Raw genomic sequence first — 19,889 nt, forward strand, 5'->3', positions numbered from 1 at the left:
TGTAAATAAGTTCACTCACTAGGGCCCCCCTCCTAGCCAGGCATGACATAGCAATTCTCTTGCTACTCTAGTACTGCCCTGCCAATGGTTGCTCCGGCACAGTGTTGGCTTCTCTTCCAGTAACTTGGCCCTTCTTAAGTCCATCCCTTTCAGAGTCACGACTGTCCAAACGAAAAGTCCCAAAATGTCTTTAACGTAACCAAAATTCTTCCACCTTCTCTGGGGCTAATCATCTGCCTATCTTCAGGGCACAAATTAGCTACTCTGTATCTCCCCCATCCTGGGCTCAATAATCCTTGTGAAAGGTTCATAGGTGAACTCAGCTCCACCTCTGGATTTTGACTTAAGGCCACGTACTCATAGACTTTAAGGTCAGAAGGAACCATTATGATCTTCTAGTTTGACCTCCTGCACAACACGGGCCACAGAATCTCACCCACCCACTCCTATACAAACCCCTGACCTATGTCTGAGCTACTGAAGTCCTCAACTTGTGGTTTAAAGACTTCAAGGTGCACAGAATCTTCCAGCAAGTGACCCGTGCCCCATGTTGCAGAAGAAGGCAAAAAAAAAACCCAGGGCCTCTGCCAATCTGCCCTGGAGGAAAATCTCTTCCTGACCCCAAATACGGTGATCAGCTAAACCCTGAGCATGTGGGCAAGACTCACCAGCCAGACACCCAGGAAAGAATTATCTGTAGTAACTCTGCTGTACTGAACAACTAGGTCTGCTCCTTTACCTGTGATGCAGTTCTGTCTGCCCTGCTTCCTATCCAGCCTTTTCAGTTCCCCTCTTGGTCTCTGTCTCCTCCCTTCTTTAGTCAGGGTCTCTCCCAGAGCTCCCTGCCTAGAGAGCTTTCCTTCTTAGTCTGGCTCTTCTGCCATCTCTTTCCCCAGCCAAGCTTTATCACCACTTAAGCCCAACTCTCCCTCTTTACTGCAGCTACTTTCTGCCTGATTTGGGGAATTGCCTGATTCCCCTCAGGTGGGGCTCGTTTTGTAATCAGTTTGGTTTAGCCCCAAGCTCTCCAGTGCATGGGGCAAGCCAGCCTGTTACACTAACAATGAAACATAAAATATTATAGGTAGCATTTTCAAAAGTGCCCAAGTAATTTAGGAGCCTAAGTTCCATTTTCAGAAGTGAAAAGTAAGATAAGTCACTTCTGTAAATGGGACTAGGCACTTTTGAAAATTCTAGCCTATCTCTAATCTCAGCCAAAACTGTTCAGTTGTTTCCACTAATGAGGCTTGTGAAAAATGCACTATTTTACTTATAATAAAGTAATACTGGCAACCTTTTCTTTAAATATCTTTACCATCCATGATTTGGAGCAAGGATTTGAAATCAGGCATTTGTTGCAGGGATGTGCCCTTTACCATCTATCTGAAAATCTGCCAATATTTGTCCAAGCTATAAGTCTTTGAAAAATCACTGTTCACACATACTCAATAGAGACTTTTTCAGTTTTAGCAGCTAGAGCTAAAAGTGGAGCTGGAGGGTGGTGGTGGTGGAACTAGGTCTGGACAGGCAAAAAGATTGGGACAAGGAGCCATAGAGTGAGGAGACTGGGGCAAACGGCAGGGTGAGGAGTAAGAGGGGAGGACTAAAATTGAATGAAGATCCTAGGGAGGGAGACAGGGAGCCAGTGTTGGGGGGTGGGCAGGGAGGAATGGGACAGACAGAGTGGACAAGGAGCCAGGAGTGGGGAACTGGGTTTGGTAAGGAGGCTGGGAGTATGAGGAGGCTAGGAGACTAAGCCTGGAAGAGGAAACTGGGTAGGTGAAAAGAATGGGACTGAGATGAAAAGCCTTAAGAGTGGAAAAGAGACAACTGGGACAGAGACATGTTGGAAAGGACAGGACAGAGTGGGTTAAGCTGGAGAGGAATGGGAAGAAGAGTTTGTGCCCACTAGAGCACACTCCCCTCTAAAGCCTTGAATAGAACCCAAGATTACTGAGTCTCATCATTCCTCTGCTGTTAGCAAACACCTGTGAAACTAACAGGCAAGGTGTGTGTTTAATCACCCTCTAGTGATGATTGACATAGAGGACAGTAACCTACTGTTGCTATCAGTTATTCCACTAGTTCAGAGGTCAATGCAGTGGATCTAAAGTTTCCAATCCTGCTGATGACCCATGTGACCCATATGATGCCACATGATGGAATTTCTGTTCCTTCAGTTTGCTTTTTAAAAACCTAGACAATTACACACAAAAAACTATATTAAATGACCATTATTAAGGTTGTAAACTCAAGCTCTCAAAAGTTAGGAATTGCCAGAATTGATGTTCATAGATTCATAGCTTTCAAGGCCGGAAGGGATCACTGTGCTCATCTAGTCTGACCTCCTGTATTACACAGACCATTGAACTTTCTCAAAATTATTCCTATAATATATTTGTTAGAAAAATGTCCAATCCTGATAAAAAAATTGTCAGTGATGGAGACACCACCATGACTATTGATAAATTGTTCCAATGGTTATTTACTCTCACTGTCAAAAATTTACATCTTATTTCCAGTCTAAATTTGTCTAGCTTTAACTTCCAGCCATTGGATTGTATCAGACCTTTCTCTGCTAGACTAAACAGCCCATTATTAAATATTTGTTCCCTGATGATCAAATCACCTCTTACCGTCTCTTTGTTAAATTAAATAGATTGAGTTCTTTGCATCTATCACTTATAAGGCATGTTTTCTAATCCTTTACTTGTGGCTCTTCTCTGAACCCTCTCCAATTTATCAACATCCTTCTTGAATTGTGGGCACCAGAACTGGACTCAGTATTCCTGCAGCGGTCACACCAGTCCAAATACTGAGGTAAAATAACCTCCCTACTCCTACCTGAGATTTCCCTGTTTATAATCTCATAGACTTTAAGGTCAGAAGGGACTATTATGGTCATCTAGTCTGACCTCCTGCAAAATGCAGGCCACAGAATCTCAGCTATCCACTTCAATAACAAACCCCTAACCTATGTCTGAGTTATTGAAGTCAGTTAGGGCACAGGATGGACATTACTCACTTAATAAGCAGCTATCCAATATTTTGTTTTCTTCAGTGTGTGACTAAGCCTCATTTACTTAGCTCTGAACACAGAATTATTAATTTCCTCATGTGACTTTCTATGTGCTTGTCTCAATAGTATCTGAGTGCTTCACAAACATTCATTAATTTATGTTCACGACACCTCTGTGAGATGAGGAGGTGGCATTATCCCATTTTACTGTAGGAGCTGAGGCACAGAGAGTAAGTTCAAAGTATCCACTAATTTGGATGACCAACATGAGACAGGAACAGGGCTGCTTGGGGGAGAGCAAGTAGGGCAACTTGCCCCAGGCCCCGGGCTCCACAGGGGCCTCCATGAGAATGGCCAAGGCTCGCCCCCGCCATCCCCCCGGCACCTCATCCATCCTGGACAGCGCTGCAGCTGCGTCGCTCCGGGGAGGGCTGAGCTCCTCCCCACTCAGAGCCGCGTGGTAAGGGGGCAGGGCTGCAAGCGGCTCCTCCCCTTACCATGCTGCTCTGAGCGGGGAGGAGCTCAGGTCCCCCCCTCAAGCCACGGGGCTGCAGCGCTGTTCAGGACTGCTTCTCGACCCTTGCACTGAGGCACTGGGAGGTGGGGGTAAGCGGCCGGGGGTGGGGGATGGGGTTGGATAAGGGGCAGGGAGTCCCGGGGACAGGGAGGGTGGGTTGGATAGGGCAGAGGTTCTGGGGGGGCGGTCAGGGGACAAAGAAGGGGGGGTTGGATTGGGAGGGCCTCGGGGTGGTGGTCAGGGGACAAGGAGCAGGATGGGTCGGGGATTCTGAAAAATTCTCATTTCATTTGAAATGTTTAGCAGGGTTTTTATTTGTTTGTTTTTGTTTTTCTGCTTCTTGGTGAAACAAGAACCAAAAAAGCCTCCAAGGTTTTCAGTGTTGTTACCTTCTATCCCACTTCCTTTCTCTCCCTCTTTACCTTTTTCTCTCCCTGCCACGAGAGGGAAAAGGAGGAGAGGAGAAGGAAAGCCCAAGAGAGGAAAAGCTCAATGAAAACCATTTTTAAAGACTAATTTAAGTGGAAAACAAAAGTTGAATGAAACAACATTTTTCTAGACATTTTTTCTTAAATGTTGTTTTGATTGAATAAAAAAATCACACAGCTTTAGTCATAACCGCACAGGTTTCTACATGCTCCTTATGCCTAGCCTGAATGGCTCACTGGCCTGAATTCAGTTTCATAGGGGGCACCTGCTAAATATGGCTTGCTTACCTTAACTCTCAGCTTCTCACCCAGCCTCTGTCTCAGTGCCTAGATATCTGGCTGAAACTGTTACTTTTGCTGGATGGCATGAGCACATTCTTCCTTCTGACCTATAACTGAGTCACTCTTTGGACAAAGAAGAAAAATAGTGTATTTCTGCTCTTCAGTTAATCTCCAGATATTTCTATATTATTTTAGCCAACTATGTGCTTGGCCTGCCTCCTATGGCTCAGTCATGTGCAGGTAGGTGAAATAGTGGGTGAAAAACTGGTTGAAGGACAGTAATCAAGGAATGGTTATCAATGATATATTTTCAAACTGGGGAAATGTGTCCAGCAGGTCCCGCAGGGGTCCAGTACTATTCAATATTTTCATAAATCAATTGGATAATGGAGTCAAAAGTTCACTTATGCAATTTGCAGATGACACCAGGCTGGGAGGGGCTGAAAGCACTTTGGAGGACAGGATTAGAATTTGAAATGCCCTTGATAAATTGGAGGATTGATCTGAAATCAGCAGATGAAATTCAATAAAAACAAGTGCAAAGTACTACACTTAGGAATGAAAAACCAAATGCATAACTACAAAATTGGGAATAACTAGCTAGGCAATAGTACTGCTGGAAAGGATCTGGGGATTATAGTGAATCACAAAGTGAATGTGTCAACACTATGATGCAGCTACAAAAGAGACTAATATCATACTAGGTTGTTACGACATATGTTGCAACCTAGTGCTGTATCTCTGGGGATACATATTGTATTAAGCTTATAAATGGTTTATGTATCACTGTGGGCCAGGGACTGTATGCAGCTTGGGGCAGTGGAGGAGAGTGAGAGGGAATGATACCACAGCTCCTCCAGGAACTAAAAGCAGTGGATGATGATTTAAGGTGAATCACTCAGGTTGTAAAGACCTCCAGAGAGGTACCATGCCTGGGAACGCTTGCATAAACCGGTTCAAACTAGGTTTTCCAGAGACCAACTGACTATGAAAGGATGTTTGGCATAAAAAGTCTGCATCTAAACTGACTCAGGGCCTTCTTTTGATTCAGCAAGCAGACAAGTCCTTCTGACCGAAGACACAACCCTTCCAGAAGGGCTGGAAGAACTTTGGCCTAGTAGGGCCCCGTCAGATTGAGTAGTGACATCTGATAAGCTTTTAGAGTATGTCATAAACATACAGTTAAGGGTTAATTCCTCTTTTGCCTGTAAATGGTTAAGAAGATCACATAACCTAGCTGACACCTGACCAACAGGACCAATAAGGAGACAAGAGGGAAGTCTTTGTCTGTCTGTTGTTGTGTGTGCTTTTGCCGGAGAAGATCAAGGAGGCAAGCCACCTAACCATTAAAATTCAAAAGTTTTGGATTTTTTTAAGCAGAATTTTTTTATTGTTTCTTTAAACAATCAAACACAGCAAGCAGCAAATACTTGGCCACACACTTCTGAAACTCCAAATCATGTTCAGGTTTTGGCAGACTTATTTCATCTTTTCAATTAAAAAAAAGAACAACAAATTTTGAAGGAAAGCAGACATTGTCCGTGATTTTTTCTGCTTTTTAAAAACCCCTAGTTTTCAATCCAAAAAACGTTTTGATGAAAAATATTTGTCCAACCTTTTTAATGAGCTTTAGTGCCTTTTAGCACTAACTGGTGCTGAGAACAAGTGATGCTTTGTAAAGGTGACTTGAAAAGAAATTTTCTCAAAACTGGGTTTTGAGAAAATTCTCAAAACTTGGTTTGTGCTGAGATGTGGAAGGTTTTTAAATGTTTATTTTTCCCGGGGGGGGGGGCAAGTGGGGCAATTTTCCCCGGGCCCCACGGGGGCTCCATGAGAATATAGTATTCTATAATATTGCAACTTTTTTTTATGGAAGGGGCCCCCAACATTGCTTTGCCCCAGGCCCCTTGAATCCTCTGGGTGGTCCTGGACAGGAAGGATGTGATTTTTCAGAATAACTACCATTATTAATTAGCATTTTTTATGTTCAAAGCGGAGCTCATCATTGACTTCAGTTGCAGCTGTGAGTTCTCAGTACTTCTACAAATCAGACCCCAGAGTATCAAGTCAAACTCCCAGAAAATGAGGAACACACAATTAATGACTACTTCTAAAAACCCTGATTTAAATGACTTGCTCAGCATCACATAGAATTCTGTGGCAAAGTCAGGAATAAAATCCAGTTCTCCAGGACAGCAGCATTTAACTGCCTTGACCATCAGAACTTTCTTTTTCTTCTGCTAATCCCCTACCTCATTCAACACACACCTTCCAATTTCTGCAGCAAATGAGGCAAGGTCCTACATACAACAGCCTCCTTTATTATACCACCCTAATTCATCCCAAGAGCAGGTCCATCCTATAAACTGAATGACGCATTGGTTCTGTAGAAAAAATAGTATGCGAACATGTAATTAAAATCTATCATAATGTACACACACAAGGAGAAAGAATTAAGGTTGCATAGCATCCTTAATTCTGTCATTTCCATACTTCTGAGTTCTTGATTTTGAAACTTTAATAGTGTTCTTTTGAAGTAGTTTTTATGTGTGATATATTATAATACAGGTTAGGTGAAACCTCATTGAAGTTGGTGGGCATGGTAATAGAAGGGCATATCTACCATACTAGTATATGGCTTTTTCTTAAACTTTTTTCAAATACTCATCTGTAGCTAAAGTACACACTACTTTTATTTTGTATATTGGTTGCATAAGCAGCTTAAATATTGCCAAAATATTTTTTCTCGAAGTAGACTGATGAATTTGCTGCAACTTTATTTTAACTGGCTTTACTGAAAAGTTATTGTGAATTATTAGGCAGCTGAGTTTACATCTGTAAATTCATTTTTACTCACTTGGCGATCATAGTTGATTTGAGCTTCCTGCTCAATATCTGAATCTAGCTCTGGCACATCAGATAAATCAGAATCTGATTCTTCACTGTATGAATCAATACCACCCTCTGCATAAAAATTAATCCACATGTAACAGTTATTATCCAGTCAGAACATAATATTATGTCACATTTTCACAAATTGTTAGACTACCAGGAATTAATGCAAAACCTTCAGAAGCTTAAAAGTGTTTGCAAACATTCTATGGACTTGGCGAACATTTCTGGTTTTGTAACACAAAGGTAAAGACAAATAATTCTCACACTTCAATGCCAAGGTCTCTATTGTAAAAACCTGAATAATGATTAGAGCTGTCGATTAATCACAGTTAACTCACGTGATTAACTCAAAAAAATTACTCGTGATTTAAAAAAGTAATCATGATTAATCACAGTTTTAATTGCACGGTTCAACAACAGAATACCAATTGAAATATATTAAATATTTTGGATGTTTTTCTACATTTTGATATATATTGTATTGTATCTTATAACTGAAATCAAAGTGTACATTATTTTTTATTACAAATATTTGCACTGTAAAAATGATAAAAGAAACTGTACTTTTCAATTCACCTTATACAAGTACTGTAGTGCAATTTCTTGGTCGTGAAAGTGCAACTTACAAATGTAGATTTTTTTTGCTTCATAACTGCACTCAAAAACAAAACAATGTAAAGCTTCAGAGCCTACAAGTCCACTCAGTCCTACTTCTTGTTCAGTCAATCGCTAAGACAAACAAGTATGTTTACAATTACAGAAGTTAATGCTGCCCACTTCTTATTTACAATATCACCTGAAAGTGAGAACAGGCATGGCACTTTTGTAGCCTGCATGATGAGTGATCCCTTTACTTTCTTGAAATAATGTGTTATATCACATGAAAAAAAACAGTTAATTTCTGCAGGGCCTGAGACAATGTGAAAGATTTCCTGCAGGGAAATCCAATATTAGCAGTTGACATTATGTAATGTATATGCTTCTGTTGAATATTACAGGCACAATGCACATTACAGGTGCAATTTTCAAATATGACTATTTAACTTGTACACACAAATCTCACATATTCATATGCATATTTGCACATAGACACATAAAATGGCATTTACACAGCTAAGTGCCTTTTCATGCACAATTAGGATTTGTGTACCCAATTCAGGTGTCCATTTTTGAAAACTGACTCTGACCTAGTACATCTCTCCCTCTTATAAGTTTCTTATATCTGATGTGTGTTGAAAATATCTCTGCTTTCTTCCCAGATATATTCCCTGAATCCTGCTAAAGGATTATTTAAGTGGACTTTGCCTGGGACATACACTAGTCTATTAACTAATTAATCTACATGAAAGTAAAAGGCCCTGTGCATGCTGGATGTATGACATTCCAGAGATTAATATGAAAAATAATATTTTTCTCTTCATCCAACACAACCTTCTGCATCAGTGCTACATATTTCTTTGATTTTTATGAAATAAAAATAACAAAGTAAATATCATAAACAAACTTTCAGAAATGGTCATTTTTACCTTGGGATGCTGTTTCAATTATTCCATTTGTTACACTTTCTGGAATAAATCTCCACTGAAAAACAGAGTGATCAGCACCTCCTGTACTTAACACCCACTGAAAATCATGTGACCAACATACATTGGTTACATGTGCTGAGTGGCCAGCATATTTTCTAAATTTAGCTCCTAAAATATATAAAAATAAAATTGTTAAAAGTGAAAATAGCCACTGAATGAACAAATTATATAGTTAATTTTTAAAAAGGGTGACAGGACAGTACATATAAATCGTTTTTTTTAATGGGACAATAAATTAAAACTCTGCCTTGTGGCTTGTATGATCTTGCAAATTTCCAACATTTCAAATCAAGCTTCCACCATCCTAACTGTTTCATTATATGGCCCAAAAGATAGAAGGTTATTTTTTAAAATTTCATGCTGAAATAAAATACAATAAAAAGCCAAATGGTCAGCAAAGCAACAGCATAGTGTGGTACAATTATTAAAAAGCACGAGGTTCAGCAGTACTATTGAAATTCTTGGTTCCTCAGGACAACTGTATGACAGAGTTGAAATGGTGAAATGATTAGACTGCAAAAGAGAAATATGAGCAAGTAGGCAGCAACATGGCAGTGCTGGAGCTGGTCTTGAGGGATACTATTTACATATCTTCTAAGGGTCTGTCTAGATTAAGAAAGGAAGTTAGGGTTAGGTAACAAAATTTACCTAACCCCAACCTTTACTGTACACACAAGATCAACAACTTTTAGCTTAATATAGCTGATCAAGGTCAGGTGACCTCAGTTGATCGTTTCCTAATCTGGATGAAATTTCAGACAGAGTATAACAACAATAGAAGTCCTTTACCAGAACAAAGTAGTTTTGCAATTATAAGACATTCTCCAGTCTCCTCTGTATAATTCTGAAAGCCTGACCAGAAAATGGAGTAGAAACTATTCTTAAAACTAGAATGAAGAGGGTTCCTAACACCACCAATCTAATAAATAACTACTGATGAGCTGCCTAAGAAACATGAGAACAATAGCTCAGTATGTTCAGTATTTCCTAAGATAAAATAAACTTCTGAAGTTGGATTTTGCATGTCATCAGTGCAGATGTGTGACAGAGAGAGACACACGCTGCCCTTTAAAGTAGATTGGCACTCAGCAGTCTGAAGCCTGCTTGTTCAGACATAGCAACGGCTGCCAGCAAGCTCCCTCCATCCTGAGCCCTGTCCTGAGCCCTGTTATGTCCTGCCCCTGCTCTGTGGAGATGGGGTACAGGGGCAGGGGGAGGGGGACACCCTGACATCAGTGCCCCCTCCCTTCCCTGCTCTGCACAGCAAGCAGGAGGTTCCCGGTAGCAGCTGGCCAGGGGCTCCAAGGCAGAGGGCAGGAGCAGCACAGCAGTGGGGGGAGGGACACCTGAAGTGCACAGCACCTGATAACCTACTGGGTGGCCACTTGGCTGTGCAGCTTAGAGGGAATTTAGATTCTGACCTATTTATTTATGAGCTTGTGGGGCTAGAATAAAGGTTGGTGCCCTAAGGAAGCATTTAAAGTTGGGATTTGTACAAAACTTCCTTTTCTTGAACATGCTGAGGACATTATACTACAAAGGTTTAACTTCTTTGCCTATTAAGGCCACATTAACACCTCCTGGAGGATGTCAAGGCTATACTTCACATATTAGTTAAACTATGGACTTTGCACCAGTCAGTAGAATAAGTTCTATTCATTGACTTCTTTTGAAAATTACTTCACTTCCATTTTGAACCTGTCTAGACCAGGATAAGGATTGGTTTTTACACTATGGAGGATTGACTTTTGCAATAGCAGACCTCCTCTGTGAGACAGAGACATCCAAAGCTCCAAGGCTGAGTTAATCATGCCTGAGAGTCCAAACCTCTTCAGTCAGAAAGGCATGGATCTTTTGTATAGTCCTGGAAAGCAGTGGAAAAGGCAGGGAGGCATATGGAAGAAACATTGCCCAACTTTGTGAGAAGTCATTCCTCACATCACATCTTGACCTTTCCTGAAGAGGCTACAGGTCACTTTATTGTTGTTTCCAGATACAAAGAGGTCAATCACTAGCCTGCTAACTTGATGAGTGAGGATTTTTCTGGTGCTAATTCCACAATTCTGCCATGCAAGTCTTATTCATCTTTCCCTTAATGATCAGTGCACACAGAGATAGGAAATTTTGCTTTGCCAGGACAGGAGAAGTTGATTTTTCTTTCTGGGATAGGGCTGATTGTGTTCTTTGTAGTTTATTTATGAAAACCGCATCAGATACATTAACTGTGAACGCTACGTCACTGATGTTTATCTTCAAGAACTAGGGATCACAAAATGAAATTAACAGGCAGCAGGTTGGAGGGCTTAGAATTGCACTTTGTCTTCCTGAAGGAACTTGTCTCTGAATTCCGAAAACTTGCAGTAGTTGATGAAATCATACTTCACAAGTAGTGCCTGATAACTGGCTATTCGAAATTGCAGACTGGAAGATGTAAACACTGTTTTTCCTTAGGCGGTCCAAGCGTTTAGCCTCCTTATCTGAAGGAGTGTCTTGTTGCCTACTCCCCTTTCTGAAGCAGCTTGAACAACCAGGAAATTCAGGGCAAGATGTGTGAATAAAAATTCTGCTCCCTCACTTGGAACAAAGTACCTCTTTTTTGCCCTCTGAGGAATAGCTGCGCATGTTGCTGGAATATGTCACTACTTTGGCCGCTATAGGATATGATGGAGAGCACCATCTTATGACACACTGCATTCTGTAAAATGTCCAGGAGTTTGTGGGATGTCTCTTGGACTTCCATCAAAGGAATCTGGAGTATATCAGCAACCCTCCTTAACATCTCCAGGATCTGCTTGTGATCATCCAGCAGAGATGGTGAGACGAGGGCAACTGCCTTGTTAGGAGATGAAGATGATATTCTTGGCAGAACCAGCAGAACTGCTGAATCTGGCTCTTCTTCCTCCACAGGCTCCTGGAGCAGGCCAGGTTGGTCTCTTGGAAGAGAAAGGATGGTATGATTCTTGATAGGACTGTACCACTTCTGAATACTGCATGTATGGGTCCCACATCCCCAGTAAGGCCAGTGAGAAGAATCCAACACGGGTTGTGGCAGTCCCCATAGCATAGGTCGTGGGGGAGACCAGGAGATTATCAATCCTCTATCTGGGCTCACCTTCTGTTATGGAGATGATGTCAGTCCCTCCCCAAAGTTGAACTGTCTTGAAGAGAAGAATGTAGGGTTCAGTTCTAATGGTGGTGCCAGCAGTATGGTAGGTGCTGCAATGCCCCTATTGGTAGACAGACTGGAGACCAGCTTCTCCCTTTATAGTGCTCCTGGACTGATGGTGTCAGAACCTCCCTAGACAGGACCAGATCCAATAAGATGAGAGACTGCAGATCTGGGAGGATATTCTGTTGTCATATACCTCTCCTCAGTTAGTTTCTCCCCATATTGACAGAGCCAGTGTATGAAATCTCTTGGAAGCCAAAACTTCATTATGTGAGCATGAAGGTACCATCAGTTCAAGAGACTCTCTGTGCTTTGCTGGTACTGGCAGTCTAGGCTCACAATGTCAGTGCTTGTTCATTACTGATGACAAACTAGCTGTTGCAAACAGCACTGGAGCTGAAGCACCCTTAGTTTTTGGAGCCTGCAAATTGGTGCAGTGACTCTTCAGAGTTTCTGAACTTCCTGGGACAGGATGCAAAGAGTTATGCAATACAGAAAGTGTTGGGGAATAAACACTCCTTTTAGCAGTGGACATCAAGGGGCACGTCTTTCTAGACCTTTGAGAATGCCTTCCCTGAGAAAAAGGTCCTTGGTTCTATTCTTACTCATCCCTATGTCCAAAGTAATGGTGCTAGGAGGCATGTTTTTTGAAGCTTCTGACGAGCATAAGGGAGGGTGGTCTCCCAGCCTGGATATGACTGAGCCCTCATTACACACTGTATCAGATGTCTCTTCAGTTTGAACTCCTGTACCTGGTAAGTTTGGCTGGAGAATGTGCAGCACATACTGCACTTGGCAGAGATGTGCACTTCTCTGAGGCAGTACAGGCACCTCTGACCGTTGTCACTGACCAAGGCAGCTTGAGGGCAGAAGATGCAATTTTTGAAGCACAAAATCCAAGGCATATTCCAAACCCAAAATCAGGAGCAGGGAGGCAAACTCCTAAGTCCTAACTATATTGAGTAAATTAATAACTATCTAACATAACTTCATATATATAATATTTACAGAATCAAGTAGAAGGATCAAATCTATGGACATTGTAGATTCTGTCTCAGACTATGTGGTGGCAGAGAGGAACTGGAGAAACAGTCAGTCCACACTGCCCCTTATACCTTTGATTTGGTGTAAGAGGACAGGAACAGCGCAAACAGAGACCAATGAACACTACTAGCATGAATCTTCCAGTCTCAGGCACATGAAGTACATGTGTACTCCCATAGTGGAACACACATAGGAACGGGCATTTGAATGAAAACTGCTCGTTTCACCTGTTGCAATCTGGTTGCTACACCTGAACTAAGCCTGTCAGCAGCGCCATCACAGTATTTTCCATGACAGTTGTTGATCCTCAGGATTAGATGCAATAATATATCTTTAATTACTGATACGATTACCTATACTGGTGAACCAACTGCATTGTACAATCAGAGAATCATAGACTATTAGGGTTGGAAGGAACCTCAGGAGGTCATCTAGTCCAAACCCCTGCTCAAAGCAGGACCAATCCCCAACTAAATCATCCCAGCCAGGGCTTTGTCAAGCCTGACCTTAAAAACCTCTAAGGAAGGAGATTCCACCACTTCCCTAGGTAACCCATTCCAGTGCTTCACCACCCTCCTAGCAAAAAAGTTTTTCCTAATATCCAACCTAAACCTCCCTCGCTGCAACTTGAGGCCATTACTCCTTGTTCTGTCATCTGCTACCACTGACAAGAGTCTAGATCCATCCTCTTTGGAACCCCCTTTCAGGTAGTTGAAAGCAGCTATCAAATCCCCCCTCATTCTTCTCTTCTGCAGACTAAACAATCCCTGTCCCTTCAGCCTCTCCTCATAAATCATGTGCTCCAGCCCCCTAATAATTTTTGTTGCCCTCTGCTGGACTCTTTCCAATTTGTCCACATCCTTCTTGTAGTGTGGGGCCCAAAACTGGACACAGTACTCCAGATGAGGCCTCACCAATGTTGAATAGAAGAGAATGATCACATCTCTCGATCTGCTGGCAATACTCCTATTTATACAGCCCAAAATGCTGTTAGCTTTCTTGGCCAACACTGGTGACTCATATCCAGCTTCTCGTCCACTGTAACCCCTAAGTCCTTTTCTGCAGAACTGCTGCCTAACTGTTCGGTCCCTAGCAGTGCATAGGATTCTTCCATCCTAAGTGCAGGACTCTGCACTTGTCCTTGTTGAACCTCATCAGATTTCTTTTGGCCCAATCCTCTAACTTGTTTAGGTCACTCTGTATCCTATTCTTACCCTCCAGCATATCTACCACTCCTCCCAGTTTAGTGTCATAGCATAGCATATCAGGGTTTGAAGGGACCTCAGGAGGTCATCTAGTCCAACCTCCTGCTCAAAGCAGGACCAATCCCCAGACAGATTTATGCCCCAGATCCCTAAATGGCCCCCTCAGGATTGAACTCACAACTCAGGGTTTAGCAGGCTAATGCTCAAACCACTAAGCTATCCCTGCCCCTCAAATCTGCAAACTTGTTGAGGGTGCAGTCCACGCCATCCTCTAAATCATTAATGAAGCTATTGAACAAAACCAGCCCCAGGACTGACCCTTGGGGCACTCCACTTGATACTGGCTGCCTCCTAGACATGAAGCCATTGAGAACTACCCGTTAAGCCCAATGATCTAGCCAGCTTTCTATCCACCTTATAGTCCATTTATCCAGCCCATACTTCTTTAACTTCCCGACAAATTAAAGAATCCAATGAACACTTCATAAACATCCATGTCATAATCTACATATCACACAAAACTCCTTGCTATTTGTTGGAGAAGACTGTTTCATCTATCATTATCATATACCACTTCCCAAAAATGTTCTCAGAAATATTCCTTACAATTTTAAATTGCCATGATTATCTCAGTTTCAATAACTGGACTTCTGAATTTGTCTTGACTCTTTGAAACATAAAGTGCATATTTTTCCTGCAAACAAAGAAATTTAATAAAGTTGTAGTTCACCTCTCCACTGAAGGGAGTGTTTCAAATGAAAATCTTTGTCTTGCAAGATAACATATTCTAAGTATTTTCAATATTTCAGAGTTCTCATCTTTTTTCTAAGAGTACTGAAAACTTAATATGTCACCAACATTCTCTGTGGTCTTTGAAGAATATCAACTATTTCCTAGTAACACTTGTCTCAATACTTTTTCCAATTAGAGAATCGAGACTGTTTGAAAGCTTGAGCACCAGCTCAAGCCCAAACATCTACCCAGGAATTTTACAGCCCCATAGCCTGAGCCCCTCAAACTCGAGTCAGCTGACCCGGGCCAGCTGCAGCCATGCCATAGGTCTTTTATTCCAGTGTCAACGTACCCACTGTCACTAGAGTCAGAATAAGGGAGCCACTGAAAGTCACCAAACCACGGTTAGCTGAAAGAATGGCTTTGTCTTCCAGAAAGTTACACAGGGAAAGATATAAGTCATGATTGGTTAGGTGTCTCAGAAATGTTAACAGTATCAGGCAACTGGCATTTGATTCCAGTTGCAGGCAATGGCAGAGATAGCTCAATACTACAACCATCAGACGCTGATTAACTTGTTGAAAGTGTAGCTTCCTTCTTTTTAATGAGCCATGTTTTAAGTGATTTCACTTTATCCCCTTTAAAATAGACTTTTATTTTGTACTTCAACGAACAGAGGATAGGCAAACAGAGGGAGTTTGCCTGGGAGTTCACCTGCGGGGAGTTTGCACAGTGTTTTTGCCTTTCAGGCTCCTGTCAGCAGTACATTCAACATCTGCGGGCCTCTTAGAAGGAAGACATGGATAGTGAGCGATCAGTTGTTGTGACCTGCTCAGAATGTGCCATGTTTTCTTTCTCCCAGAGGACAGAAGTGCCTTCGTCTGTATGAAGTGCAAGCTGGTCTGCATATTGGAAGAGAAGGTTAGAGGACTAGAGAGCCAAGTATCAACCCTGCGTTGCATCAGAAAAAATGAAGATTTTCTGGATAGAAGTCAGGGTTTGGTTCTGGAAGCAAAACATGCCGAAGATTCAGAGAGTGCAGTGCGGAGCAGGGAAGAATATTGGCAGCATGTGGCTGCCAGAGGAAGAAAGAAGAGAACCTATGTACCCTCAATGCAGAAGGAGGTGCGAAACCATTTTCAGGCTATCTGCACAGGTATTACTGTGGGGAAGGATTTGGAAGAGCCCTCTGAGGGAAGGTATCAGAAGGAGACCCCATCAGCTGGAAGGCATGGGATGCATTGTCCTAGGGACGGGGGTTCCATGACCACCACTCCCAAGAGGAGGAGATGGGTGGTGGTGATCAGGGACTCCCTCCTAAGGGGGACGGAGTCATCCATCTGCCAACCAGACTGGGAGACTCGAGAAGTGTGCTGCTTGTCTGGAGCTAGAATCCAGGATGTGACAGAGTGTTTGCCGAGACTGACCAACACCTTGGACTGCTCCCCTTCCTACTTCTACACGTGGGCACCAATGATACTGCCAAGAATGACCTTGAGTGGATCACTGCAGACTATATGGCTCTGGGAAGAAGGATAAAGGAGTTTGAGGTGCAAGTTGTGTTTTTGTCCATCCTCTCTGTTGAAGGAAAAGGCTCAGGTAGGGACTGTCAAATTGTGGTGGTTACGCAGGTTGTGTCGGAGAGAGGGCTTTGGATTCTTCGACCATGGGATGCTGTTCCGGGAAGAAGGATTGCTAGGAAGAGATGGGATCCACCTAACAAAGAGAGGAAAGAGCATCTTCGCAGGCAGGCTTGCTAACCTAGTGAGGAGGGCTTTAAACGATGTTCACCAGGGGATGGTGACCTAAGCCCAGTGGTAAGTGGTGGAGTGGGATACCGGAAGGAAACACAAGAAGAAGGGTACAAGACGGGGAGCCTCCTGATTCATACTGAGAAAGGAGGGCAATCGGCTAGTTATCTTAGGTGCATGGACACGAATGCAAGAAGCAGGGGAATAAGCAGGAAGAATTGGAAGTCCTGGCACAATCAAGGAACTATGACGTGATTGGAACAACAGAAACTTGGTGGGGCAGTTCACATGACGGGAGCACTGTCATGGGTGGGTATAAACTGTTCAGGAAGGACAGGTATGGGAGGAAAGGTGGAGGAGTTGCATTGTATGTAAAAGAGCAGTATGACTGCTCACAGCTCCAGTTTGAAACTGGAGAAAAGCCCATTGAGAGTCTTTGGGTTAAATTTAGAGGCGAGAGCAACAAGGGTGATGTCGTGGTGGGCATGTGCTATAGATCACTGGATCAGAAGGATGAGGTAGATGAGGCTTTCTTCGGATAACTAACTGAACTTTCCAGATGAGAGGCCCTGGTTCTAATGGGGGACTTCAATCACCCTGACATTTGCTGGGAGAGCAATACAGCAATGCACAGACAATCCAGGAAGTTTTTGGAGAGTGTTGGAAACAACTTCCTGGTAGAAGTGCTGGAGGAACCAACTAGGGGTCATGCTTCTCTTGACCTGCTGCTTACAAACAGGGAAAAACTGGTAGGAGAAGTAGAAGTGGGTGGCAACCTAGGCAGCAGTGACCATGAGGTGGTTGAGTTCAGGATCCTAACAAAAGGAAGAAAGAAGAGTAGCAAAACATGGACCCTGGACTTCAGAAAAGCAGACTTTGACTCCCTTAGGGAACTGATGGGCAGGATCCCCTGGGAAGCTAATATAAGGAAGCAAGGAGTCCAGGAGAGCTGGTTGTATTTTAAAGAAGCCTTATTAAGGGCACAGGAACAAACCATCCCAAAGTGCAGAAAGAAGAGCAAATACGGCAGTTGAGCAGCTTGGCTTAACAGTGAAATCTTCAGTGAGCATAAATTCAAAAAGGAAGCTTACAAGAAGTGGAAATTTGGACAGATTACTAGGGAAGAGTATAAAAATATCGCTAGAGCATGCAGGGCTGTAATCAGGAAGGCCAAGGCACAACTGGAGTTGCAGCTAGCAAGGGATGTGGAGAGTAATAAGAAGGGTTTCTACAGGTATGTTAGCAACAAGAAGAAGGTCAGGGAAAGTGTGGGACCCTTACTTAATGAGGGAGGCAACCTAGTCACAGAGGATGTGGAAAAAGCTGAAGGACTTTATGCTTTTTTCACCTTGATCTTCACAAACAAGGTCAGCTCCCAGACTGCTGCACTGGGCAACACAGTATGGGGAGGAAGTGAGAAGCCCTCTGTAGTGAAGGAACTGGTTAAGGACTATTTAGAAAAGCTGGACATGCACAAATTCTTGGGTCCAGATCTAATGCATCCAAGGGTGCTGAAGGAACTAGCTCATGTGATTGCAGAGCCATTGGCCATTATCTTTGAAAATTCGTTGCAATTGGGGGAAGTCCCGGACAATTGGAAAGAGGTAAATTAAAATTCCCGTCTTTTAAAAAGAGAAGAAAGAGAACCCGGGGAACTACAGACTGATCAGCCTCACTTCAGTCCTCGGCAGAATCATGGAGCAGATCCTCAAGGAATCCGTTTTGAAGTACTTGGAGGAGAGGAAGGTGATCAGGAACAGTCAACATGGATTCACCAAGGGCAAGTCATGCCTGACCAACATGATTGCCTTCTATGATGAGATAACTGGCTCTGTGGATATGGGGAAAGCAGTGGACATGATGTACCTTGGCTTTAGCAAAGCTTTTGATACAGTTTCTCACAGTATTCTTGTCAGCAAGTTCATAGACACATAGACTTTAAGGTCAGAAGGGACCATTATGATCATCTAGTCTGACCCCCTGCACAATGTAGGCCACAGAATCTCACCCATCCACTTCTATAACAAACCCCTAACCTATGTCTGAGTTATTGAAGTCCTCAAATTGTGGTTTGAAGACCTCAAGCTGCAGAGAATCCTCCAGCAAGTGACCCGTGCCCCATGTTGCAAAGGAAGGCAAAAAACCTCCAGGGCCTCTGCCAATCTGCCCTGGAGGAAAATTCCTTCCCGACCCCAAATATGGCAATCAGTTAAACTCTGAGCATGTGGGTCAGACTCACCAGCCAGCACCCAGGAAAGAATTCTCTATAGTAACTCAGATCCCAACCCATCTAACATCCCATCACAGGCCACTGGGCATACTTACCTGCTGATAATCAAAGATCAGTTGCTAAATTAATTGCCAAAATTAGGCTATCCCATCATACCATGCCCTCCATAAACTTATCAAGCTTAGTCTTGAAGCCAGATATGTCTTTTGCCCCCACTACTCCCCTTGGTAGGCTGTTCCAGAACTTCACTCCTCTAATGGTTAGAAACCTTCATGTAATTTCAAGTCTAAACTTCCTAGTGTCCATTTTATATCCATTTGTTCTTGTGTCCACATTGGTACTAAGCTTAAATAATTCCTCTCCCTCCCTGATATTAATCCCTCTAATATATTTATAAAGAGCAATCATATCCCCCCTCAACCTTCTTTCGGTTAGGCTAAACAAGCCAAGCTCTTTGAGTCTCCTTCCATAAGACAGGTTTTCCATTCCTCGGATCATCCTAGTAGCCCATCTCTGAACCTGTTCCAGTTTGAATTCATCCTTCTTAAACATGGGAGACCAGAACTGCACACAGTATTCCAGATGAGGTCTCACCAGTGCCTTGTACAACGGTACTAACACCTCCTTATCTTTGCTGGAAATATCTCACCTGATGCATCCTAAAACCGCATTAGCTTTTTTAATGGCCATATCACATTGGCGGCTCATAGTCATCCTGTGATCAACCAATACTCCGAGGTCCTTCTCCTCTGTTACTTCCAACTGATGTGTCCCCAATTTATAACTAAAATTCTTGTTATTAATCCCTAAATGCATGACCTTGCACTTTTCACTATTAAATTTCATCCTATTACTATTACTCCAGTTTACAAGGTCATCCAGATCTTCCTGTTTGATATCCCAGTCCTTCTCTGTGTCAGCAATACCTCCCAGCTTTGTGTCATCCATAAACTTTATTAGCACATTCCTTCTTTTTGTGCCAAGGTCAGTAATAAAAAGGTTAAATAAGATTGGTCCCAAAACTGATCCCT

The 19,889-nt window shown here is 42.7% G+C and overlaps 2 protein-coding genes across 4 annotated transcripts in view; both read right to left on the reverse strand.

Annotated features, from left to right (window-relative positions):
* RPS27A (ribosomal protein S27a) overlaps positions 1-15,594 on the reverse strand; it is a 391,102-nt gene extending 375,508 nt beyond the window's left edge. Inside the window, exon 1 of the mRNA XM_050951963.1 lies at positions 15,589-15,594. The gene's annotated coding sequence lies outside the window, so the exon portion shown is untranslated. The remainder of the gene's footprint in view (positions 1-15,588) is intronic.
* EML6 (EMAP like 6) overlaps positions 1-19,889 on the reverse strand; it is a 371,399-nt gene that overhangs the window by 152,334 nt on the left and 199,176 nt on the right. For all 3 annotated transcript variants that reach the window (XM_050951702.1, XM_050951703.1, XM_050951704.1), the window contains 2 exons: positions 8,668-8,835; positions 7,104-7,210 (listed from right to left, as the gene is read on the reverse strand). In XM_050951702.1, coding sequence (XP_050807659.1) covers positions 7,104-7,210; positions 8,668-8,835 — 275 coding nt within the window. The remainder of the gene's footprint in view (positions 1-7,103; positions 7,211-8,667; positions 8,836-19,889) is intronic.

This window comes from Gopherus flavomarginatus, chromosome 4, assembly GCF_025201925.1.
Source record: "Gopherus flavomarginatus isolate rGopFla2 chromosome 4, rGopFla2.mat.asm, whole genome shotgun sequence".
In the NCBI taxonomy this organism is placed as follows: Eukaryota; Metazoa; Chordata; order Testudines; family Testudinidae; genus Gopherus; species Gopherus flavomarginatus.